Source organism: Neolamprologus multifasciatus, chromosome 10 (assembly GCF_963576455.1).
Source record: "Neolamprologus multifasciatus chromosome 10, fNeoMul1.2, whole genome shotgun sequence".
Taxonomy (NCBI): domain Eukaryota; kingdom Metazoa; phylum Chordata; class Actinopteri; order Cichliformes; family Cichlidae; genus Neolamprologus; species Neolamprologus multifasciatus.
Genome location: NC_140448.1, coordinates 8355683 through 8382919, shown reverse-complemented (window position 1 = coordinate 8382919; position 27237 = coordinate 8355683). Strand labels below are relative to the sequence as shown.

The following is a 27237-nucleotide window of genomic DNA, read 5'->3' as shown; positions in this document are numbered from 1 at the left end:
AAGTCTACGCATTATATTTTTTCCAATTCCAGGTGGACGTTGAAGGATTAATATTTGATTTCTTCTTTCCTTAGTATTAATAGCACAGCTGGTGTGGGTGCGTATGTGTGTGTCCATGTTCATATGCACAGGCTAGCACACACACACACACATGCACACACACATATAGACACTCTGTGGGTCTCTGGGTCTCAGGGATGTGAAAGCAGTGGTGTGTACTGCCCACAAACCGTGAAATTGTGTGGCTGAGTTCTGCCTGTCAGGCTGAGGGACGGGAGAGTAGAGCCTGTCCCTCTCTTTCTGAATCCCCTACCATGCACACACACGCGCACACACACACACACACACGCATACACAGGTAGAGATGTCCAGGGATCCAACAGGGAGGCTACTGGCAGAGGCCGAGTTCATTAGTCAGGGATTAACACCTTCCACAGAGTGCCAGTGATGCTTGTTTTATTTACACCAGTAATATGGTCATCCCAGAACTCCTCAGAGTTCAGCAGCAGTTTTCTAAGTCATCGTGTAACTTATGATAATTGGCAGGAAACGTTTTCAGTGTAGAAAGTGTGACATTAGGTCCTCCTTCACCCAGTTCCACCCTGCAGGCGTCTTAAGAAATCCTGCGCCATTTAAGCACGTTTGCGGACGGCAATTGATTGGAGGACTAGTTGTCTTACTACCGTTCAGCGGTGCTCCTTCTCTTCGCTGTGCATCTTCACTCTCTTTCACAGTTCTTCCCTGGAAATGACTGACTGACCAGGTATGTGACTGACAGGACCAGTGTAGTAGAACCATGTTCACCAGGGACCACTCCAGGTCACACATGACCCCCGGTATATGTCCCCGCGTGTCTCGGCACTGCATCACAGTCAGCGCTCAGGACCGAAACACAAAAAGCCAGAGTGTGACAGAAGTAACTGTGTGTGCATGGACGGTAGCGTGTCACAATCAAATGCTTCAGAGCCTTTGATTTGTAGACGCAGACCGTGTGAACACACAAAAATCACGCAACGGTATGAAGTGTAACATCTGACAGCTGTAGATTTTCTAAACCCTTCTCTTCAAAAAAAAAAAATTAAGTTACAAAAATAGTGGATGCAACTTTTTGTTTGTTATTAAATCTGAGCTCTGGAGAATATCCTGGCTGGCATAGTTTGAGCCCCTCTCCACCTTTTTACCTTAATTAAAAATTCTCATGATGTAAGTCAAACTCACAGCCTGTTTGTTAGAACTTGTAATTGGATAATAAATGAATCTTGAATTGTGTTTCCAATTACGAGGCTGAATTTCCTTAACTGAAAAAATTTGTTAATCTTGCATTTTAAAAAATACACTATTATGTATCAGTATGTTATTAAATTAGTTGCACACAAATTACAGTTTTTAAATTAGGTTTAAAAGAGCACGAGTGGACTGTTCAGATTTTACAAAAATCCAATCTTTTATAACTGTTATTACTTAGCAAATAGTTATATGAAGTTCAGAGCAGTTAAATTATTTGCTTGCAAGCTTTTAGAGAACGACCGCTGCACAGGTCTTATACTTAAAAACAAGGCGTTACCCAATTGTCTTGTATGTGGGAACATGCTGTGCATAGCAGTCGAAAGCAAATACCTGTCAGCGAATATTATTAGAAACATAAAATCTCCTGATACACCTCAGTCTAACAGGCTTTATGTGAGAAAATGAGCACATGGTATATACTTGGTCAGCGATGAGGTGTATGTGCAGTCGGTCCACTGTAGCTAGCCCAGCTGCTCAAAACATCTGCTCAAGTGGATTCAAACTCACAAATAGTGTTACTGTCGTGCCAACTTCCATAGCCCAGGGATTCTCTGGCATTTACATTCCATCGGCAAAAACGCTTTCTGTCCAGAGAACTGGAATCTCACATACAGGAGAATAGATTTATTAGGATTATTCAAAGCTATACTGTTAATAAGTGCGATGTAAAAAAAAAAATAGTAACAATGTTGTCATGAAAAGCATGTGCCCTCTTTCATGCACATTCCAAATGTTTGCCTAAAGGGATGATATAGGAAAAATAAGAATAAGAATCTTCTAATTATACATATAAATAGAAAAGATTGTTATTACTACAGAGTGGAGTTTTTTGAGGAAGCGGATTAAAGAGAGATGGATGAGAAATTATAGGCTATTTTTGTGTTGCCATTAACATCAAAGCTTTCTCTGATGCAACAGTCACTGTATGGAAATGACTCGCTTTTACGTCACAGTTAATAACAGTTACTAATGTTGTTATTTATTTAACCTTTGCTGCTGAAGTGCTGTGTAAAGTGTAAGATTTGCGACCACGGGGGATGCATGGGGAGTTTGAGTGGTCAAAAGTGCATGTGACACACTGTTGTGCATTGACATGTTGAACCTAATAGGGCGTGCACAGAAAATGTTTCAAGTGCCACATAACTGCAAAAGCTGTATCCCTAGCCTGGTCACTCCACCTGGGAGTCCTAGAAACCCTAACAGACAAGATGAGATGGGTTTTTTTCTCACTTGGGGTGGAAAGGACACCGTAAGGTCTGGTTTTCTAAGGCTTTTGTCACCTTTGTAACAGCCCCTGTTGGCAGTACCTACTGCACATTAAGTTCCTTTGGATACAGGAAATAAATCTTCTACAAAGTGCTGACATCTAGGAAGGATGTCAAAAGAGAAAAGAATTTGGAGTGCGTTGAGCATTTTTCTAAGACACAAAATGTTTTTTACCTTAGTTGCTCATAGGAGGAAACTGGTTATCCGGTGTCTGAAGCACCAGCACATAAAATAAAAAATGCCTCCTGTCTTCATCCTTATGAAGTACTATACAGAAATAGACCTCATCCATCCTCCCCATGAGTGTTATCTAAGATGGTTCTTGAATAATTGATGCAGACAGAAATTCCACCCCACTTGGGAGGGATGTGGATGTACAGGGCAGCCCACCTTCTCCTTGCATGTCCTCTCAGGAGCTCTGGCGGTGTACCAGGGTCAGCGTCCACTCAGATGTGAGGGACCGGACCTTTAAGTGACTTGGTCGCTCACCCTGTGTTCATGTGCCACCGAGGCCTCGCTCTCTCAGGAGCGCTTCATCTGTTCACTGTGAGTTCTGCCTCATACATAATTAAAAATAGGGTGCTGCTTAGCAAGAGTCTCATAACCTGTGACACCAGCTGCACTGACTTCTCCATTAGCCTGCTTTAGCAAATGTAGGCTGTGATAAAAGTATCGATCATCCCCTCCAGGGCCACACGTGATTGTGGAAACATGATTTAGCTACCGTGGCACCCACCCCTGTATTAAAACCAGTAAATATTTTCAGAGTAAAAAAAATCAATACAGGGGAGATTACGTGACAGTTTTCTGGTACCTTTTTTAACACTTTATCACACCTTCCCCATATATGAATGTCTATATCATATTGTGGCGAGACGGCACCTTATTAACAAGTAACGGCTGTGACTTGTGTTTTCTTAGACAGGAGTACCCCCCCCCCACCCCCCACCCCAACAAATCACATACACCACCCTGCTGTTATGCATGCACAGCTAATTCATAATAATACCTATCAAGTATTGGCTCTTATGAGTGAGCAGTGTGCCATTAAAATGGAGTCACATTGGTTTCAGTGAAGTGCTTTAATGTAATGTTCTTTAATGTGTTATTTTCAATATTCAGCGAATGAGTAGCAAATGATCACAACAGGAGGGAGAAATTTTCTGTTCGCTGTCAATTTCTCACTGTGTCTTCCTGACATGACCAGCCAATTACTGCGCCGAGGAGAATAAGCTCCGACTCTCCAAGTCGCTAAGGAGAAGACTAATATAAGTAGGCGTTTATACAATAGCTCCTAATGCAGAGATACAGATGTACTCTGCACAGTGTATTGACTCAAGCATAATGTTGAAAGAGAAGTAGTAAAATGTATAACGCAGCCCATATATTTCTGTGGCTACAACGTGTGTTTCACAGCACCATATGGTACTTTGCTGTCATTGAAGGCACGGAAAGCATTGTTTTTCTCCAAAATCATCTTGATCTTTGATTCACAGTTTTCTCTTTTTAATGTTCTGCAGGGATAAAATAATTCAAGTTAGTACTTAAAAGATTCGACTCATTTGTAAGCCTTTATACCAGATTTACAATAATGAATGTGTAGTTGCAGCCAGCTGGATAAAGTTGCCTGCTCTGGTGCATGCTGTATAATACTATGCCAGATTTTTATGCAATTCCAATGTTTGGACCCTTATGTAGCACACAGCATAATCTCTGATTGTATTGTACGATACAGATTCAGATTCATAGGTTATATTGACACGGACCACAAAAAGAAAAAAACAGTGTCCTAAAGAATCATCTTCAGTGACGAGATGATTTGCTCATCTCAACATCATTGAGTCGGTCCGGAGTTATATGAAAAAACAGAAGCAGCCGAGGCCGTCTAAATCAATAGATGAACTGTGGCGAGTTCTCCAAGATTCTTGGAATAACCAACCTGCCAGGAGTCCTGAACAAATGCTGGTTAGTGTGTGGAGGAGCATTTATGCTACTCAAAAGCAAAGGGTTGTCACAGCAAATGTTAATATTGATTTAGGGCTTTTCTGTTTGGTGCACTATTAGGTTAATTCAGTGGTGGAATGGAGCATTGTTTCAATTAGCGTTGGTAGTGGAGAAAGCATGACATACTTTGGGAATATTTGAAAATGTGGTTGGAATGATTCTATGAATAAAATTACTCCCATTAGGTTAAAAACACAGCAGGAGCCAGGATTCTCCAAAACCACTTTCCGTTTTCTTAACCCTCTCAAGGCAGGCGTTGCAGATTTGCAACAGTTAAAAGCTAACAACCTGATTGCCCCACATACATATTTTATGACTTTTTTTTACTCAGAAGTACCACTGCAGGTATTATTTTGTGCATTAGCAACAAAAACCTAATTTGAGCCTGAGAAGGTTAAAGGGGATGGATAAGGTATCAAACCACATCATTACTTGATCGTGATCGGACCATAAATGACAATATGTATACATTGTATGTATACAATATGTAAACCTGACTGTTTTTCCAGTATCCTCTTTTAGTCAAAGAGCTGGATTTCTGGTGATTTTTATCCAGCCTGTACAGGGTCCTGGGTATTTTTCCTGAATAGTGCTCTTAGTTTAACTTCGCAATCTGCAGGGATTGCTGTGTTGATTTGAGTTTGAAGCTATGAGGTTTTAAAGTGTGCATGGTACCCTTGTAGATCTTATATTGCATAAATAACCCCTGGACTCGCTCGGTTATTGCCAAAGACTAAACGTGTTATCAGTATTTTGAAAAAGATTTTTACAGAGAGAGACTTAAGTCTTTGGGCTGTTGAAAATGTCTTGGAAAATATTTTTTTAAAGAGTGGAAATCTTTAACAGTCTTTGAACATGAAGTGCTTAATAAGGGAGTAGGACCACCCTTTGGAGTAGTTTAAGTCCCTCATGGAGGGTTGCCTTACAAGTTCTCGACTGTAAGTAATTGGATGTTTACCGCTTACTGAAGAAGGAAAGCTTTGAGGGATGAAGGAGGTTGAAATCCACTTTGCACTCTGCTCTCCAGGATGTCCCATAAAAGCTCAGTGATGTTCACATCTGCTGAGTGAAGAAGTGATGGAAGCCATTTGACTTTAACCTGATGATCATGGTCTCACTGTTGAATGTCTCTCAGTGTCTACAGAGACAATATCATCTTGTAATATAGGAGTATGACAAGAAAGCAGTGTAAGCATCACGGGGTGCACCTGTCCTTAGAATGACCTCATATTCCTTAGCCTTTATATAACCAGACAGAGAGATAACATCAGACATAATGACTCATGTGAGATTGAAGGCCATTGAAGGCATCGTTTTGCTTTATCCAAAACTTCTTACCATTATCATACGTCTGTGTACCAACACTCAGATGCCCAATTTTCCTACTGACAATTCATACAAGTGCCTCTGTTGTAAATATATACTTTATATAATGCATTACATATAGCCTTTGTTTTGTTTGTTTTTTGTTTTTTGTGTATTTTTTGCTTGAGGTTTTAAATGAGAGAAATGCTCCAGCTAAAATCGTTGAAATGTTAGTAGTTGGACCCATATTAGAGAAAATGGTTTTAAAAATACACAGTAGCGACCTCTTCTTGAAAAAAAAAAAAATTATAAATTGAGTATCAAAGTGTCAAATTGTGTGTGTAATTGTCTCAAAAAGCAAAACTCCATTATCTGCTGCCCATCAAAAGGCCCATTAAACTCAATAAACACTCATATTACATATTTAGAAAATCTCCACTGATTCTTTTTCTTTTCTTAGGATGCATATAAACTACACCCCCCCCCCCCCCCCCCCCCCCCCCGACTCACCATGCCTGACAGCCTGACTATGGGCAGAGCTGTGATATTCCATAACTATTCAGTTCATGTGTTTTGACTTTCTAGCTCTGAGTGGGAGCTGGAGTAAATGAATCACACTGTTTCCATTCTTCAGTCTATCAGTCTGCTGATGGAATCCATTCACTAGTGAAGCTAATAGCAGCTGTACACCTCCCCCTCCACATGCACACACACACACACCTAACACCCACAACATTCATCCCTGAAGGACAGTCATTGCCAGTTCATCCCGCCCACACCTTCCCATCATACCTACAAGGTTAATATGTATGGGAGATGCATTGAAAAGGTCATAACTGGAGCGCTTTACCGATCTGTATCATAGGGTCTGCACATAAAAAAACAAAAAACAAGGACAGTTTGCTTTATTCTCTGTCTGGGGGCTATATTACTACATATGGCAGAAGTAGTGTTTGTGATGTACTACAAGTCCATCTTTGAATAGGCTCTGATGCATATCTACGCCTCAAAAGTTCGACTTCAAGCCTAGTTATTAGTAGCTAGAGAATAATATACTTCCCCAAAAGAAAACAAATCTTAATTTTACAGCAGAACAAGGATAGTTTAGAAAAAAAATGGAAAAGAATTTACAGGGACAGAATTGGTCTGGCTAATGTACACTACATCCTTTCAATTTTTTCCTTATCATTGTTAAGCTGCACTCTCCCTGAAAAATAGAGAAATAAAGTAAATAATTATCCCAAGTAGCCCTATAGACTTTTTAACAAGCATTCTTTCCAGGGAAAGGACCCAAACAAAATATAATTTAGTACATATATCTGTTGTTATTTTACCATGCTAGACTTTCCAAACTGATGGTCTGCTGGGATGGCATCTGTCTCCTTATATTATACAGCTTTTTGGGATTTCTGGGTTTGGATTCTTTTATGCTTCCAACGAAGTAGTTTACAGCTTGCTTGGGCAAACTTAAAGGACTACAGTTGATGTATACTGGAACCTAACAAGCATAGTTATCCTAATTAACCTTCTTGGAAAGTGTAAATGTGATTATACGGATATTCTCATTCCTTAAAATATTAAACTAATTATTAGTGTGAGAAGAACTAGCACTGGATAAGAAAACACACGTAGTCAGGTAGGTGTCCCTCCTACACAACATGATGCTGAAAAGGAACACACTCTGCAGATCAGTCAGGGTGGTCTAGTTAAGGACATGCAGTATTGTGCAAAATCATGAGCCAAGCCTTTCTTTATAGTTTATTCCTAGGAGCCACATTTTTAAAGTGGTCTCGTATAGTAGTTTTCCAGGCTTTCTGAAGGCATTTTAAAGCTTTTCTTCAGATTTTTCAAAAGTTTTCAGTCTAGTCCTTGTACCTGATCATTTTCAGAGAATTTTGTTTGTTTGTTTTGTAAGCCACTTACTACCATGAATCATTCAAGTATAACATACACCCAATGCAAGCTATACACCAGTGCTGTTTCAACACATAACAGACAACTTAGCAAATAACGTTTTAAATTGTATCTTTAGAGATATAGTTACTAGCAGTCTGTCTCAAAAACACATAATTTTTTCCCATTTCTGTATGAAATGAAATGCCAAAAATAGCACAGTTTGACAGACATCAAATAACATTGGTGCATCAACAAGATGATTCCTAAAGAGGTATTAACCAAAGACTTGCTATATCATTGCATGATGAGCAATTATATCCCTAAAAATATATACATTTTGGAGGAAACTGGACAAGTGGAGGAGAAAAAACGTGAAGGCTTAAAAAACTTCAGGTTTTGATTTATACATCTTTCATAGCAACAGAAAAGTGGTTAGCTAGCCACTTCTGCCACACATGTGACATGCTACTCTTGTTAAGATAACTCGTGACATTTTACATTGTAGAATGTTAGCTTAGTTGCTAATGGAATTTTCCACTCCATGACTTGTGACAGTTATACTTCCTTCAAAGTTAGCAGCTTTTTCTCCACTCATTGCTAAGTTGCATGAATCTCAGAACATTCCGATTTTACAGCAGTGTTGCTCACAGCGTTAACATGATTTCAACCTTGGCAAAATCTGGGCAAACATGGACCTACTTGGAAATAGTAGCGAGTGACCCAACCAAGGTCAGCCAGAAAAGACCACTGGAAGCATAACACTGGCTAGATCACATCAGAACAAGTTGCCTAATTATTTCACAGTTTATCAAAAAAAAAAGGGTTTAACTCATTCTTTATTTTATTGAAACTTCAAACACAAACCATATGTTGTTACAAAATGTTTTAGTATCAGTGTTGTAGACTTGTAGTCAAGACCGCCTAAACTAAGACAAAGACAATATCAAGACCAGAGGGTATTGAGACCAAGTCAAGACCAAGACCAAGACAGACCGAGTCAAGACCAAGACAAAGTCGAGACGAGACCAAGACAAAAAAGTCTTTAAACTGCAGCCAGATGCTGCTTCGTTTACGGGTGTCAGGCATATTTATGTGTTTTTGCAATGCACTTGCACAGACCTCCTCACCGCTGTCTACTGTCTCACTCACTTACTGAGAGGACAGTCAGTAAGCGAGTCGTGTCTCTCACCCTCTGTTTTTCACATAATGATATTATCCTATATCCTCGCGTGTGATTGGCCACAATATGGAGGGACTGGAGCATAGCTGAGCCACTGTGTGAGAGCTGTGCAGCGAAACAAAATCAAGTGAGGAGCCAGCTCTCGCTCAATGGGAGTCGACTCTTCTGATTCACTACAAAGCACTCTCTAAGCACAGCTCTTAGAGCTGATGCTTTTGCACATGACACATTATCGAACGTTACGTTGTGTGTCATGGATACTGTTGACTCCAAATCTCCAAATCTATGTCGATTTGAGACAGCAAGACCGAGACAGCGAGACCAAGACAAGACCAAGGGATCCAAGACCAAAGTCAAGACAAGACCAAGACCACGTAAAAGTGGTCTCAAGACCGGTCTTGGTCTCGAGACATCCAACTCTACAGTGTTGCCTTCACAGACGTACTTGTTACCTTCTGACTTTATCTTGGGTATGCAGTGATGTAAGTCTCAAGGCTAAGCTATCGTCTGCGGTATATCAGTGCATGAAAGGCAGAAACATTTCAGTATATGTTGAAAGCACACACGTTGAAATAACCACACCTTGTCAACACTTTGTGACAGGAATCCACTTTACTAGTTACTTAGCGTTTATACTGTGTGTGTGTGTGTGTGTGTGTGTGTGTGTGTGTGTGTGTGTGTGTGTGTCTTTCAGATCTCGTGAGTGCCGTTTCTGAGAAAAATGGTATAACTTTTCTGGCAGGGAAGGCAAGGCAGTTTAATGGTGTGTCCCTTTTCTCGACAGGGTGCAATGGTGCTCAAACACCTTCATTGATAGTGTTTAAATTGTGGATCAGGAGACTTTTCACAACACAATATTGTGCAGCCTTCAATAAATGCAAGAGTCCTTGACAAATTACACAAGCTATAATTCTGAAAAATGATCCCCGTTAAAATAAGGACCTGTGTTCCCTTCATACTCTGAATGTGCCACAAGGTTCAGTCTTTTCACATGGTGAAATTTGAATCTCTACTCTCTTGGCTGCTGAACCTTTGCAGTTCTTCGTGCCGGGCTCCGAATTGTCTCTCTGTCCTTTCTCTTCCTTACTGTTTGATTTAGTCGACTATGAAAAGCTCTTGCCTCCTTTGCTCTCAACCTCCTGTGTGTCTGAAGCAGTTGAACACCCACATACTCACACCACCACAGAACCCGGCCCCTGACTGGTTTTAAGTCCATGACAAGGAGCCCGCACTCTGAATATCAAAAGACCCGCATCTGAGAGCATTTAGACATGACTCACACCTGGCTCTGTCTTACTCCCAGCAGACTATCTGAGCGTCCGTCTTGCTAGTTGTTGCAGGGGTTTCTTGAAGAGGCTGATCAGCTGCTGCCGCGTTTGAAAGTGTGGATAGAACTCGAATGTATTTGTCACCCGGCTATGTGAACATTTGAAAATCCCAGCAGTGTGCTGTGATTTTTAACACGCCCATTTGTCCCACCCGCTTCCTGCTTCCATGCCGCGGGTCATTTTCAGACGGGAAAAAGCGCCTGTGCTCTCTTCAGCACTATGTCAAACCATACAAGGCACATAAGAAGGGTAGAGTAGCTGTGACAGCTACAAAGTGGCTGAGGGAACTGTGTACTTTAGTTGGTCTGCTTCAAATAAAAGAGCCACTAACAGCAACAAATCACAGCTCTGCAACACAGCAACTTCCCCCCGTGATAGAAACCTTTTTCATTAGTGTTCCCTTTTTTACATGTCTCGCTCTCTGCTAGATACAGTGTACAGAGCTTGTTACACTATGCATTCAGCACAGAAATTTTCCTTGAGTTTGGCAACTTGAAATAGCATGTTGTGTCTACCGCTGTGCATGTATGACTGGTGTGTGAATACTAATGTGCATCACTGGCCTGTCAGAGTCGCAGGCCTATTTGTATGGATGCTAGGCTATACCTTGGTTGAGGTGTGCACAGGACTGGTGCAGTAGCCTGTCTTGTGCAGCAGGCCAGGATGACATGTGAATCGCAGCAGCCGAGAAAGCCCTGTTTAAGTGGAGGCAGTAGGGAGAAGCAGGCAAGAGCCAGGAGGCAAACAGACAAACAGATGGACAGGCTGATGCCAAGCAGGCAGTGGAGCAAATAGATTGTGCAGCATGGTGAACAGACTCAGCCTACCAAAGAACAACCAACAGACACAAGACCGTGCCACCCTTGTCAGCTGCTTGTGCTTCTCTATAATTCATAGAGATAGGATAGATATGTGGTAAATAGGACTCTCATCTTCCTCCTTCTTCTCATCTGCCCCTGTCACATCCCTCATTTGATATGTGTTATGTAGGAGGAGGAGATGTCAGTCTTGCAAGATGGGAAATGAACAAACCTGTATGTGGGAGAAGTGAAGTGAGAGGAATAAATGCAGGAAAGAGATGAGCGCTGCAGGTGGAATTGGACTGCGGGACACTGGGGACTCCAGCCCAGCAACAATACACAAATGCACAGTACACAAACAGAAAAACAAAGCCCTTACTCAGTTTCAAAACACACCGTTTTGGCTTTAAGATTTGAAGCTGTTTTTGCAACAAAAAAACCCAAAAACATTTAATGTCAATGAAAAATGATAGCAAAGGAATAACGATTTGTCAAATGACAGGACGTGTTTGAAGATTAGTCCTTTTGTTAAAAAAAAGAAAGAGTCTGGACATACTTCCACACTGTGGGAGTCTGGAGAGCAGAACTTCTCCTACCTTTATGTTTTAGAAACTCATGGAAACTCAAGTATTTAGCCTGTATTTCCCTGAGGGTTTGGGCACATGCTCACTGGAGCAATAACCTTTGCTTTAATGCAGGAGAAGATTGTAAGTTTTCCTTAGAGACTTTGCTCTAAAATGTGAGGTGTTCAGATTTGCTCAATCTGTTTTTTCCCCTTCTCTCTCTATGGAAAACATCTAGCACTGTGCAAGTCAAACAGAAAACCACCTTAAAGAGCTGACACAGCCCTGTCAGATCTGTCGGGCTGTGTACCAACACAGACTAATGCTTTGGTTGTGTGTATGTGTGTGTTTGTTGTCTGTCTACATAGGTAGAATGTAAGAAGGCCCAGCCCAAGGAGGTGATGTTCCCACCAGGTACACGGGGGCGAGCCAGGGGTCTGCCCTACACCATGGATGCCTTCATGCTGGGGATGGGCATGCTAAGTGAGTTATACTTGTGCAGATATCTAAACAGGACTCTGTGAATATTTGGGCATATTTCCATGAGATCTTTTGGTGATAAACCAAAAGACTTGCTTCTGGTGTTTTTACCTCATTTTGCCAATCCCGGGATGGTCAATCAAGAAAAAGGCCGATGCATAAAATTTTTACGGCAAAACTATGTTTTGTTTTATCCAGACCAAAAGCCAGACGTGCACACCATTCAGTCACCAATTTCTATCTGCTTAAAAAATCAACTTATGCAAACTTTTGTCTAGATAGCCCCATTAGGTGGGCGCTGCCCCTAATTAGGCTGCTTCAAGGTGTGCCACCAGTGGCCACTGTGGTCTATTTCTGGTTGAGTGTGGTACAGCCAGCCCCTGGGCATATAGGAGCAGACCAGCACATTAGCAGGCTAAATGAAGAGGAAAATTGGTGTAATGTCATATTAAGGATTCATCACTGTGCCCCCCCTTAATGGGTAATGAAGGGGACACACATGTCAGAGAGAGATCTCATCTACAGGGACCTCAGCTGCTGGCCCACCCCTCTTCATTACCATCCAGCCTATGCCTGTGGCCCTTTTTATTTAACACTATTGCACTCTCTCCCTCCCTGCCTCCCCACTCACCCGCTATCCATCTATGTGTCTGTATGTCTGTCTGTAACCAAATGGATTTGCAATCACATTAAAGATTTATTTTTTCATTTTTTTTTTCAGAAGCAAAAGAGACATATCGCTGATTGTAAGAAACCCATTTTGTGCTGCACGTAGCCCCTCCCTCTCACAGCAGGTGCAGGTGCATTTGTGTCTCCCGCAGCTCTCAAAGCTGATATTCATATTTCGCTGTCGCTTGTTTTGTATTTTCTCAAAAACTGAACAATCACTGAGGCCCAAAGCTATTCTTACCAAAGAAGAGGGCAGTAAACTAATTATCTGTGTTATCTATCTATCCATTTATCTATATACAGTTGCTTTAACTGTCATGGTTATTGCAGCCTTGACCTTTCCATGGGGGTGATTATACAGTTGTTTGTGGTAAAAGTGTTGATACGTTTGGCTGAGTGCTTCTGTCAACTCTATCTAAGTCGCTCCCAGTTCCATCTCATCTGTTAGAAGTATTTAACAAGCACAGTGAACTTTTCAGAACTTATTACAGACTAATGTGTCTGCGAAGAGGAGAGCACTCTTCCCCTCCATTGGGAGACGGCAGGCAGAAAGGCAGTGAGGTGCTCATGTGAGAATATTAACAGCCAACTTGTTTGGAGACACTCTTATCTAAATGAAATTGGAACAAGGACAGCGAAACATTCCTTTATATAATTTGCATTTGGAAAAAGGGACCCTAGGCTCATTATTTAAGAAAGTGTAAGCTCCTTTTGTGCCAAATCTCATTAAAGCCATCCCTAGCTCCTTTGTTTACTGCCTCTAATCGAGGCATTTATCTTTATTGTGTTGCGCCGATGTATGTTTGCTGAAATTAATACACATTTGAGCCTGGGCGAGGTATGGATGTACCAGATGGATAATTGATTTTAAAGTGAATCAGAACTGTTGAGCCATAAAATAGGTACATTAGCATGCATATTAATAAGGCAAATAAGAGCACTAAGAGGCCGCCACAAGGCCAGACACAATGGCAGGCTTCATTTAGTGAAATAGTAGGAGAGACAGTGAGTTATCTCCTTCTTCCCCGTACTTTCTCCCCACCTACCACACTGTCTGGTCTGAAAATATTTGTGAGTTTGCACATACTAAGACTTTCATGAGATAGGAGATGAACTTAGTATGTATCTCAGGCTAGTGTCACTTTGTATTTGGCTCTCTCCTTTGACACACTGTGCACACACATAACTGAAAACTCTTTGCTTAGTAAAAAAAACCAATTTTAATGCGGTACATCAGACAAGGAAAGTGGTCTTGCTGTTTCAGAAAATGTCAAAATAAGGACGTATGAGAAGCTCGGGTATCTAAGCCAACAATTTTAGTTTGGCACTTATTCTGTTTGACAGTATCAAACACATAATATCCAATATTTTGCTGTCTGTGATAGGTTTTTCGTTGTATCGTATCACAGTTCTTTTCAGACCAAACAAACAATGAGAGGCTTTGTGAAAGCCGTCCATCTGTAACTTCCCGGTGATGACTTCTCATCAGCAGCTGATGAGCATTGTTATTTTTTTTTCTGGCGTAGCCTCTGTCCTACTTCATCCATACCAGGTTAAGGTTCCCCTCACCGCCTCTCAGCGTTGCATTTCTTTTTGTCTGCTAGAAAAGGGGAGAGGGTCTGAGAGAGGCATTTTCCCATTGGGTTGGGAATAAATTGAACTTTTTCATGGACAGCAAACACTGATTAGATATTTATGACCAAGGTCAACCTTTCTGATTCCAGCTGGCAAAGGCTCTGAGGCATACAGAACAGAGCATCACACACGTTCTCCCTCCCTCACTCACACACACGCACACATAGCTTGCTCACACTCAGAAGCATGCATGCAAAATATGTTTTGACACCTTGCAAACACATACATACAAGTGCATGTATACATATATATATATAAAAACATATATGTATATGGTATATGGATCGTGCACACATACTTTCTAATAATGTTTTACTTAGTTGTATTTAATGTAATACCAATTATCCAGCACTGTCTAGAGAAATGCAGCTTCTAAATTACGGTCTTGACATTTGAATGGTATTGTGACTGCAGCCACTTTATCGGGGTAGTACACAGCTAACGAGAGCTGAGGACACACGTGCCTGAAAGAGGTTTCAGAGGTCAGTTACTGAGGTGTAGCTTACACACAACAAAGAAAGAGTTATCAAGGCTGATTCATTCTTAGCCTTAAGGACGTCATCGTGCTAGGTAATTTAGTCCAGACTTATGGTTGTAGATGATAATAGCTTGAGGAACACAGATAAAGACTTGGACATATACTATAATTAGGGGGTTAATTATGTTTATATTACCTTTGATGGTGCTCAAGCTCTCAGTCGTCCCCACGCACTCATCTCAAATTTTCTTATGTCTGTATACCGCTTCCTAGCTGCCTGCTCCCTCACACCCCGTTTCTCAATATGTTGCCCACAGCTGCTTCTGTCTGAAAACTGTCCAGCTAATTAACTGGTGGGTCTGTGGTAGTAATAAGAATCATGACAGCAGATGAACAATACATCTGCTACTCTTAAATTTTTCTAATGACACTAGGTCCACTTTGGGCCTCATTGCAACTCGCCATTCACCCAGGGACTGTACAGCTTCTAACCAAGTCTCTACCCCCACAGAAACCACTGACTTTGATTTATGCATGACAGTTTTAAAATATTCCATTAGCATCAAGATTATAATTCCCTTGCTAAGCTTTAGGTAATGCTTCAATTGTATAAAAATTATTCTTGATAATTCCAGTTTTGATGTACTGCAGATACATCATGCAAATGTATGATCATCAATCAGTAAATAAATATTAATACAACTTTTCAGATAAATGCTTCAGATAACAAGTAATCGAATAACAATTAAATCCAAGTTCTGTTTTAATTTTGTTGTAAAACTTTTTTAAACTAGCAAAATAAACAAATAATTTTACTACGTTGTAGGTACAAATGTGCAGCTGCCTCTTGTGTGACCATATCATTTTGACAAACTACTGTACATTCGCTATATTACTACACTTGAACCTTTCTGTTACTGTGAAGAGATATAGAACATAAACAGACACCGACATCTCAAGGAGCCTGCTATAAAGTGTTATTACACTGAGCTATAAAAGTGCCAGATAACTTAAGGTTAAATAAAGAGTGAAAATGAATTAGATAGTTAAGAACCAAGAGCAGCTGTATTTGTGTGGGAGCATATCAGTGCTTTGGTTTCCAACCATTTGCTGAATTTGGGACCAGCTCTTAATACCCAGCACAAATAAAGAGCTAAACTAAAAATGTATGAAGCTTTAAAAAAAATTCAATACTAACTGCTTTGAGTACCTTAAACGTGTTAAATATTTTTTGTACAATTGTGTCATTGTCCATCTTCAGTCACCAAGTCTGCTCCCCTAAAACATTTTTGTTTTTTTACAATCAGGGCCTTAGTTGTATCGTTGTAGCCATTATTTTTGCTGGCTATAAAAACATTTTACAGACCAAATTAATCAGTGAGATCTCAAACTATGGCAGAATTCCTGAAAAATAGTCCTGTTAAATTTATGCCACCTCTTAATTGGGCTTAGAGCACAAACACACATGGCAAGCCACCAGACTTGGTGTACAAAATATTTTTCTAAACAATAATACTTACCCTTAAGTTTTTTCAGACATGTATTTAATGAGGGTGTTCCTTTCATTTTAAAACTGTAACATAATAGTTTATTTGTCAAAATAAAAACAATTAGAATAAGATCCTGAAGGCCATCCTGTGTGAATATATTTTCGAATATATAGTTAGGTCTAGTCTAGTATTTGGACAATAAGACTTGTTTTTAATTTTTGCCTGTCTACATGACCACATTGGATTGAAAATTAAGCAATCAAGGTATAATTGAGTATTGAATTTCGGATTTAATTAAAGGGGTTTGAAAAAATAATAACCACATTTTTTACACATCCCCTCTCTTTTCAAATGCTCAAAAGTAATATCACATAAGCTGTTTTCCTTTATCTTATGACAAATTAGGGGATAAAAGTTTGAAAGTTTAAGTATAGAATTTGCATTTGGTAGTTGTTCCTGAGAACTCTTAAAATGCAGATCAGACAGGTGTCATTCGATGTGAAAAGACCATCATTAGGCTGAAAAATAAAACCGACTTATCAATGAGATAGAAGAATTTTAAACCAAGGTTTAACTTGGATAATGTGAAGAGAAAAGCATGGAAAATGAAAGGAAGGGCTAATTATCCATGTGTAACAAATTATCTGTAAAATATAGTGGAGACAATGTTAAGGCACATACAGCTGCTAGTAGAACCAGGTCATCAGTTTTTATTGATGGAGTGCTGATAGCAGTACCAGGATGAAATCTGGTGTGTACAGATATTTATTTTTCTCAGACTCTAAGCCTGTAGTACTGATAGAATGGCACTTCACAATACAAATGGCACACTTTTCATTCTTCATGCTACAGTCACAACAGGGAAAACTGTGGCCAAGACCATGGCACAACCCAAATTATTGTCACTGTGTGAAGCTAACTTGCAGTCAATAGGACTTTATAATGGTTGCTTGGAAGACGGGGATCAGGTCAGCAACCACTTGCACATCTTCAAAGTGACTTTGATGTGCCAAGATGGTGTTAAAACAGCAAAAAGATGGAATAATTCTACCATCTCTCTACTATCAGTTGGTGAATAAATGGGGTTAAGTTAGCAATTACATGGCGTGTTGTTGTGGTAATACACTGTTTAACTCTAAATTTGTGAAAGTAGTCATTTCTAATCCCCCCCAAAGCCACATGTCCATTGATACTATGACTGCTCCCAGACTACCAAAAAGCGAACCAAAAAAAGCGGCAAATAATGATTCAAGCATAAAAGAAAATTGCAAAGTAAGAATAATAAAGCATCCTCAACTGTACCAAAGTGTAAAACAGTTAAACATGGATTCTTAAACATTAGATTGCTCTCTTTTAAGTCCGTGTTTGGAAGTGGTTTAATAATTGATCAAAATTTAATTAGCTCTGCCTTGCAGAGATCTTGTTACAGCAGGATGAATATGTTTAAATGAACACCCCCAAGTCATACCAATTGTCAACTGTTGATGCACAGGCCGTAGAGGAGGTGTGGCAGCAATCTTTCATGCCAGCTTATTAATCAACCAAAGACCCAGACAAAATTTGAAACCTTAACTTTCAGCCTTTTACACCAAACTGGAAAACACAAAGAACAGTTTTGTTTGTTGGTATGTCTTGGTTCTATCTGAATTCATCAACATTTTGTTTGAGTTAGTGCTCAGTAATTATAGTTTAACATTGATGTAGATGCTGATAATGACAGCCTCAACACTGGAATTAATCTATTATTAGACTCAGTTGACTTCTCTCAAAATGTAAGTGAGCCCACACACCACTTTAACCATACTGAACATGTTCTGACATCTTACATAGAACATAGAACCAGAACACTACTTATCAGCATTCGCTGAGAACCCTTTATTGTCTGATCACTTCTTAATAACTTTTAAATTTACAGATTACAGAGCAGTCTGGAATAAATGTCAATACAGTAGATGTCTTTCTGAAAGTGTTGTTACCGCATTCAAGGATGTAATTTCTCCACTGTTGTCTTCACACCAATGCAGAGGCTGATTATCTCATTAATTACATCCCCATCCTGGATATTGTGGCTCTGAAAAGAGAAACCCTCAAATCACTAGTGCTTGACTCACAAATCACAAATCTTCATTTAGCTTGAGAAAAAGATTTTCTTGCTCTTTAAAAAGAAAACAACCTCAGGTCTCTTTTTAAAATTTTTATTCAGGGTTAACAAGGAGTCAGAGCTCTTTTAAGCCAAGCATTCCCTTAATCTTAACTAATGATTTCACAAATTTCTGTACAAATAAAATTGTCATCATCAGAGAAAAAAATAGTCATCCTCAAAACACAGACCATTATTATGGTTCAGTACTACTTAAACTCTACAATTGATCTCTCTGAGTTAACTTCAATAATTGCTTCCAAACCATCAACATGTCTATTAAACCCTCATTCCTACTATTCCTACCATTAATTAGTGTTTCAATCTTAAATGTGAATAATATATCTCTGTTAATGGGCTGCCTACCACAGGCCTTTATGTTGGCAGTAACTAAACCATTAAATTTAAAAATCTGTCACTTGACCCAGCTGGATTAGCTAATTATAGACCAATCTTCAACCTTCTTTTATCTCAAGCAATGTTTGGTTTTTTTTGAAGAGTTTAGTCAGTATACAGAATTAATCACAGTAAAGAAACAGCAATCAACACTGTTGACCACAATATTTTATTAAAGAAATAAGAACATTCTGTAGGTATCAAAGGCATTGTGCTGCCGTGCTTTGAATCATATCTATCTAATAGACTCCAGTTTATTCATGTAAATGAGGAGTCCTCTTCTCACGCTAAGGTTAATTATGGAGTAGGGCTGCCACAAACGATTATTTTGATAGTTGACTAGTCACCGATTATTTTTGCGATTAGTCGACTAATCAGATCATGCATCTATTGGACGTAAATTGTACAGCTTATTGCACCAGCATGCATCTGCTCTTAAATAACTATCATTAGCTTACAGCTTTAAGTGTTTAAGGTATGTGCTAGCTAAAAATAAAGACAAGATGATAGTTTATTAAATTTGAATGAAATCTGCAGATTGTTTCGGTTTAATAAACTCAGCCGTCTGCTCCTTGCTATCTAAAATATAACAGGACACCGGAGTATATTCTTGAGCATCTCACACTTCTGATAATCAGTTGTCTGCTTGACGTTTATTCAGCTGTGTAAAAACTATAACTTTAATCTCAGCCAAACTGATTTATTCAGGAACAAATAAAATACTAAAAAAAGCCAAACAATAAAATTTTTAAGTTATCTAAGTTACTTATATATCATGTTTAACCTGAGTAGCGAAAGACAGCCGTGGGTTTGAAAATGATTTGCCGGGAGTCCTGTGTTCTCACCGGCTCTAGTGAGCCTTGAACCCCGACTAGCTATCGAGCTGGTGGGTAACAGACGTCTCCAAAAACATCGGAGCGCTTTTGAAAATATGTGGCGTCTCGATAAACTGAGCAGATATTTGAAGTTTACACAGTTGCATTCTCGCCTGAAAATATGTTAAATGTTTATTTTGTGACCCAGAAAGTATAATAAGAGTAAAATTAAAACTAACTAGCTGCCGCCATTGTTGGAAACTGAGTAGGGCAGCGCTGGGCCACGCTATGAATTCTGGGATAGGTTGGGCCACGAATTATACACCCGGACCCATCCTTCAAATCTGGGGAAATGAAGGCCGCATTTGTCGGAGTCTTTGAATTTGGACAGTCTTCGTCGTGTCGCTGTAACGTAATCGGCCTACAAATGCGGGCACAGAAGGATGCGGTTCCTGAATTTGGACGCAGCTACAATACCGGACACTGCTTCTTCTTTGGGGTTTAACGGCAGCTGGCATCCTTGTACATGCAGTGCTGCCATCTTCTGTTTCAGTCCATTATTACACTCTTAAATCCTACCACTTATTCCTGCGTCTTTTGGGATCTTACAAAGCTTCAAATGACACGTCGACTATTAAATTAGTCGTCGATGATTTTCATAGTCGACGTAATCGTGACTAGTCAACTAACTGTGGCAGCCCTATTATGGAGTTCCACAGGGTTCCGTGCTGAAACCAATTCTGTTTACATTATGCATGCTTCCCTTAGCCAGTATGATTAGAAGGCATATCATGCATTTTTCCTTGCTATGCAGATGATACCCAGGTATCTATTAATCCAGATCACACACTACTGCTTGGGGCTTCCCATGATGCTTCTTCAATCACCTCTTTTCATTCTCTGTTTATACACCACTGCATTTAATCATTAGTTATTAATGACTGAGTCAGTCACCTGACTTCAACCCAAAATTAAGCATACATTTCTCTTTGAGAAAGAAAAAACTAGCAGAAACTTTTAAAAAAAGGCAGCAATCTGACTCAGTTGCAGTAGAGGCCTAGCAAAGCATTTCAAATTTGGTGAGGTCTGTTGGGTTTCAGATCCAGATACTCCACATTCGCACATTTAGCAAGCTTTGGCAAATGTCTTTGTATCAGAAAAGAGTTACTATTCCTATGCCCAGTTTGAAATAGATAACTGCTGCTGTGTTCTTGTCCATCTTTGCTTATTGTTATGATTTCCATGGACATGCCTTCATAGATTCACTTTATCACTCCAGCCTAAGACATTACCAGTGACAGTTACTATATTCATCATATATGCATATTGTATGAAAATGGTTGGGTGGGCATTGCTAACACTAAAATCTTAGAGGCATTAGTTTTTGTTTATAAATCCCTTAATGGCAACTTGCCTCATATATCACGCCCTTATTTAATTGATCCTGCAATCATTAGTTGAGCCCTTCAAGTGCCTTAAGTCTTCAGACATTTAGAACACTTTACAATCCTGACTACAAGCACAGACACATACCAATATGTTAAATTAAAATAATTACAAACTGCTTACTCCATACACATTATTTATAATATTATTGTTGTTTTTGTTTTTTGTTTTTTTTAATTTTAATTATACTTTCAAGATCCTTTGAAATGATGATACTCTGTGTTTTTGGTAGATTTAAATAGGGGTTGAATAAAAGTATTATAAATTAAGAAATTGTTTAAAAAATCCTTAATGAGTAATTCATTTTGTTAGACCTCTGCTTTATTTCCTGATTTCTTAATTTCCAATTCATTGTGTTCATGTACAATGGCAAAGTTGAGTCAATGTCAAAATTATGTCACTGTCTGTGCTGTTTTTAACCTCTATTGGTGTCACATGGTATGTAATTGATACAATATTTATATTTATCATCCCTTGTTAATCTGTTTTCTGTCTCTCAAAGGTTACCCTAATATTGTGGCAACGTATGGTCGTGGATACACTGGATTCGCGCCCAGCTACAGCTACCAGTTCCCTGGTAAGTTAATGCTTTCGTAAAATATTGGTGTTGCAGCCGATTTCTGTTTTGCTCTCTCAAGCAGCACAATCAGACACACTTGCACACGCATACACAAAAGATGGTCAGTGTACACGTCAGTCACCAAATAATCTCCAGGGTTATAAGTGTGCTACGTGTCTGGATTCCTCAACGAAATTTTGAAAGCTGACATATAGTGAAGTAAATTGCTTACTCCTTTTTATCCCATACTTGAACACCACCATGACCAAATGTCTAAAATGGGAGATGTTCTTCGTCTTCAGTGGCCCAATGTATGCAAATTCGTCTGTGGAAAAGCGGAAAAATAAGCATCTCTTTTTGTTGGCAGATTTTTAAAATGTGGTCCTTATAATGGAAAATGAATAAAGTCATTTTCTGCATTAAAAGTGTTGACTCAGAGTGCTGGGCACTTTAATGGGACTCCAAATGGCAGGCGTGCAGTTTGGAGGTGAGCAGCTGTACCTGACTGCTGCAAGAAGGGCCAGTGGCTCTGTGGTGCTTCACTTAGACAGGCATCCTGTCAATTTCATGCTTTATTTAGGGACTTTACACATACTTTGTTTGCCATGCCAGACATCATTCCTTCCACTGATAAGACGGAATGAGAAATATCTGACAGCGGCTCAGATCTCTGTAATATCTTTGTGAAATAGATTCAGAAATGGTTAGACAGGAGGTCCAGCTGTGACCACCTGCAGATCAGATATATGCTAGTTTTATACTTGACCACAACACTGTTCCACAGAAGAAAAAGGAATAGCACCTACTTATTAGTGTGAGTGAATATAAAAAGTATACAAATGAGGTCTGATTCGTTAAGAGTGACTGATTAGACAAAAAATATTATTTAATTCATATAACTGAATGACTCCAATATTTAAAACAATTGCTTTTGTGTATCTTACATGAATCTTAAATACTACCCTTAAAACCATCCTAGCGTGTGTGTGCTAGGTCAACAAAATGAGAGAAATGGGACTGAACGGTAAAGGAATGATGACTATTTTTTCCTTGTAAGTAACTCTAGTTAAACATAGATTTTTAAAATGTTTACTATTTACAACAAATTAGGGAATATCACCTTCCCCGAGGCAGAATGTAAGATCCTGTCCATGTTAAACTCAATTTAAAGAGTTTGATAAAGCTGTATGATTAAAACAACCTCCTCTGGGCTCGTTCAACTCTTGACAGGTAATTGGAAATTTTAATGTATGAATCAAGCGTCTTATCCAAATTAAATAACCTCAGGCCAAATATTGACTAGTGTCCTTCCTTACTAAGATGTGGAAAGCATCCTCAATTTAAGATCAAAGGCTTTTTTTCTCACTGTACACTGCCTTGCTGAAACACTCCTATAAATAAATGGTGCTGGGGCCTCGCAGTCTAGATCCAAGAGGCATAAATTGTGAGCAGCATTTCAAGGCTTTTTTTATTTTTTTTACCCTCAGTAAACCTCAGGGGTCCACTGTTAAGAGTTAAGAGAAGCAGTAAGGAAATTGTTCAATTGTCAAGAAAAAACAGTGATGAAACATTGATTAGTGAAGAAGCACTGAATTAAGTATAACAACTCAATAAGACAGAAACGGAAAAAAAGACAAATCAAAACTGACAAGTCTGCAGCTGAAACAAGGTTCAAGTGTACAAAACATAACCTAAAATAGAGCTGAAATATACACAGCCTGAGATGGGGAACAGACAGCACTCAGTGCAGTCTGTTCAACTCAAAGCAGACACCTGCACCGTGGCTGTTAAACAGTAACTGACACTCCCAATTAATTCCAACATTGATCACAAAGTGCATTCGATATTGATCACATGCACTATGCTTGTGTCTATATTTGTCAGCCGTGACGTGCTTACAGAATAGTTCCATCATAGCATGGGCATCATTACTCTTTAATGCACTTACAAGGATATGCATATTACTGTTACAGATTGCTGATATAAATCAAATTTTACTGTATATGTCAAACATGAGCATGTATCAGAGCACTGCCCCAAAAGGGCAAATTCCAACCTCAAACTGGGGTATTTATTGTTTCTAAGTCCCATTAAGTTGCTGAGCTACAGATGCTTCCCTGGCACAGAAAAAAGTAATGATGTCTAGTTGAGATAAAAAAAAAAGTTATATTTAATGTCAACCATCCAGGTAGGGAAATCCCAAAAAGTTGATTCTGTTCGTCTGGACCAGGGTTTTAATAGTTTTGCAATTTTTATTAGTTTTTATTTTTATTTAGTTTTGACTTCAGATTTTCAATTTTATATCAGTTTTAATTAGTTTTTACCAATTGTTTGCTAGTTTAGTTTAGTTTTTATTTTTTGAAAATCCTTAGTTTCAGTTTAGTTTTGATTAGTTTCAGTTATAGTTTTAGTTGTGTTTGCAATAACTAAGTGTAACAAAATCCCAGTTTCATCATATCAGTCATTCTCTTCTGCTTATCCTTGGGTATGTTGCTATTCCAGCTACCATACCCTGCACCCTGGACAGGTCGCCTGTCTGTCGCAGGGCTAACATGCAGAGACAGACAACTCACATTCCCACCTATGGGTTCTTTAAATAAATAAATAAAGGCAGATGAACAACCATTGATACCAGGCAACTATAAAACGTATATCTTGGCCCCAATGAGACTATTAACTCTTGCAGCACCGGGTGTTCGTAATTGTGGTTCAAGTGAATTGATAAACTTTTTGAAGGTAATTGACTCACACAGTTATGTAGATATCCCCGTCCTGTTGTCTCGGGATGCATCACGCTGCCTTGCCTGGGGTTAGCTTCTGTTTTCTGGGGATGAGGGTTGAGTGTGCTCCCTTACCTTCTCAAGGTAAGCTAGGTTAGCCTTCTTGTGTGAGCTTTTCAAGTGCACTTTAAGGTTTGTGGGATTTTTTTCCCTTTAGAAATGTCCCTCATAATCTGTCTCTTTCCACTACAAGACACTTGCTTTATCCAAAACACAGTCATATTCAAAGTAATCCCAAATTGGGCTCTGGCGCTTTCTCCCGACTTTTCCTGACATGATTCTGCGCGTGGACGGAGCAGCAACACAGACGACTCGACTAACGTACTGCCACCTGCTGGCATAATGAGACACAGCAAGAAAAAAATCTGGAACACGCACACATCAACGAAAACTAAACACATTTTTGCTATAAATTCAGTTAATTTTAGTTAGTTTTGTGAACACTCATTATAGTTTTAGTTAGTTTTCCTTTTTTTTGTTTTTGTTTTTATTTTTATTTCCGTTAACGAAAATGTTTTTTCACTTCTAGTTTTCGTTATTTCGTTAGTTTTCGTTAACGATAATAACCTTGGTCTGGACGTAGTGTTTTCAACTCCAAAGGTTGGACAATTGACTGAAGAAGTCCCTTCGATGAGTGACGAAAGTCAAAATGCTACGTCCAGACGAACAGAATCAACTTTTGGGATGTTATATTTAATATGATAATGAATGTGTCACTTTGGGGATATCCCAGGAAAGCTCTCATGTATGCCACAACTACAGAGAGTGGCGTGATAAATTCATGGCACATCTGCAGACTACAAGATGGATTAATAGAGTTCCTGACAGACTAATGTGACTGTAAAAAGGGCAAAAAGGGCAAAAATTGCAGATCTTGCACCATCAAAAATGCAAAAAGGCATTTGCAAATGTTTTATGAGGCATAAAATACATTTAGCCTGCAAACAATTCAGCTTGATGAGAAACATCAAATGGAAACAGAAAATTTTTCGGTTATAAAAAAGAGCTAAAGGGTACCTATGGTTCATCTAACATCTGAGGGTTAAAAAAATTAGCTCCAAGTGTCAAAATGCTGTTAAACTGATTTCCTAAACTACATTCCTTTTATAGTGTGAAATCACAAATTCTGTCACACATGTCAGATACACATTCAGCTCTGTGGAAGTCCCCAAAAATAAATCTTTGTTCTAAGCATGTTTGTCCCTTTTTTTTTTTTTTTACCTTTTACAGAAACATTTATACCAATAAAAGAAAGCGAGCAGCGTTTGGTAAATGTGCTTTCTCTGATTTTTTTTTTTTTGTTGTTGGTTTTAAAAAACCTTTTCTCTTTTTTGCTGCAATCCTGTAATTACACACTGTTTACCTTGCGGCTGCATAATTTCAACATTATGATTGAACTTCACAATGAACTTAATTTCGGAGACAATGCTGTATACGGGGAGCATAGTGACAATCAAGAAGATAGCGATGTTTGCCTCAGAATTAAAAAGGGTAAGGAGGTGCAACAAAGTGGCCACATTCCAACATTCCAAAAACTGTGTTGTGGTTTTTCAGTTTATAAAAGAATTTCTCTATGGTAGTGAATGCAACTACTCAATTGCTTATTATGTTGAAGCATTATATTCTCCAGCTTGTCTGTTGGATGGGTCAGTCTGATGATGACAATGAAGACTTGGGATATTGATCATTGTCTGATCCCACTGTGACAAAAAAAATTAAACTTTCATATTGTGGGCTTTTATTGTGTCAAATTGATGTCAGACTGAGATTCAGACTGTCATATCAGCATAAGAATATGATGTTACCACTTCCTGTTTGGATGTAAACTTGCCTACTTTAAGATGACGAGTCTGAGTGAGATGGCTGTGTTAGATATTTATCCTGAGCTTAAGGTCTGTTTTCAGCTTCACGGAGGTGGCTGCCTTTTTACCTGACTGGGTCCACGCTGTGCAAGTTACAGCAGTGCAAAGTGTGCATTGAATTTTCTCTGGAATTTACACGCTTGCAGTTTGATTTAAAAAAAAATCATAAATGTTTGTAATTTTCTGCCAATCCATTTTTTACATTGCTGAAATTATAGTAGTAATATATTGACTCAAGTTAATAAAGGATCAGATAATAACATTAACAATTTTCTGCAGTATTACTCTCTTGTCTTGTAGTGTAGTGTGGAATTTTGCAATCTCTGATAATATCTCTGATTATGGTAGGCAATGGTCAGCTGAGCTATTTTCAGTTCAATTCAGTTTTATTTATATAGCGCCAGATCACAACAACAGGCGCCTCAAGGCACTGTATATTGTAAGGCAAAGGCGCCACAATTTTGTGCAGTTGTAGGCGACTGCACACAGAAACTAAGAAATTAAAGCAGAAAACAAGGGTTACTGAAAAAAGCTGACAACCACATCACAATTAGCAGACATGTGACCACTAACTACATGACAGAAACTTGTTAGCCATCTTGGACATGTGACTATCATGGTGACAATGTAGGAAGCGAATAAGGTCCGAGTCACATGAGTTTAGGGACTGGTCAGTGACCACCTGTCAAGCTCCGGTCAATTGGAAAAAATGACTGGTTACAAGTGGTTACTGGAGCTCACTGGGAAAGTAATGGCTAAAGCCACAGAGTCCTAGATTACTCCCATTCTTTTGTCTATCCTCCAACCAGAGAAAACAGTCGTAGATTTAAATGAACCACTGTTGAGCTGTAGTGAAAC

The 27237-nt window shown here is 39.1% G+C and overlaps 1 protein-coding gene and 1 long non-coding RNA gene across 13 annotated transcripts in view; both read left to right on the top strand.

Moving 5' to 3' along the window:
* The window catches only part of msi2b (musashi RNA-binding protein 2b), a 261495-nt gene that overhangs the window by 191339 nt on the left and 42919 nt on the right, over positions 1–27237 (top strand). For all 12 annotated transcript variants that reach the window (XR_014876618.1, XR_014876617.1, XR_014876620.1 and 9 more), the window contains exons 9-10: positions 11998–12112; positions 21681–21755. Coding sequence is in view for 5 of the 12 variants with exons in the window: in XM_085175919.1 (XP_085032045.1) it covers positions 11998–12112; positions 21681–21755 (190 nt within the window). In the remaining 7 variants the exon portion in view is untranslated. The remainder of the gene's footprint in view (positions 1–11997; positions 12113–21680; positions 21756–27237) is intronic.
* LOC146509554 (uncharacterized) lies at positions 5–11438 on the top strand. Its single transcript, XR_014876625.1, has 2 exons — positions 5–9181; positions 9270–11438. It is a non-coding gene; the product is annotated as an uncharacterized LOC146509554 (long non-coding RNA).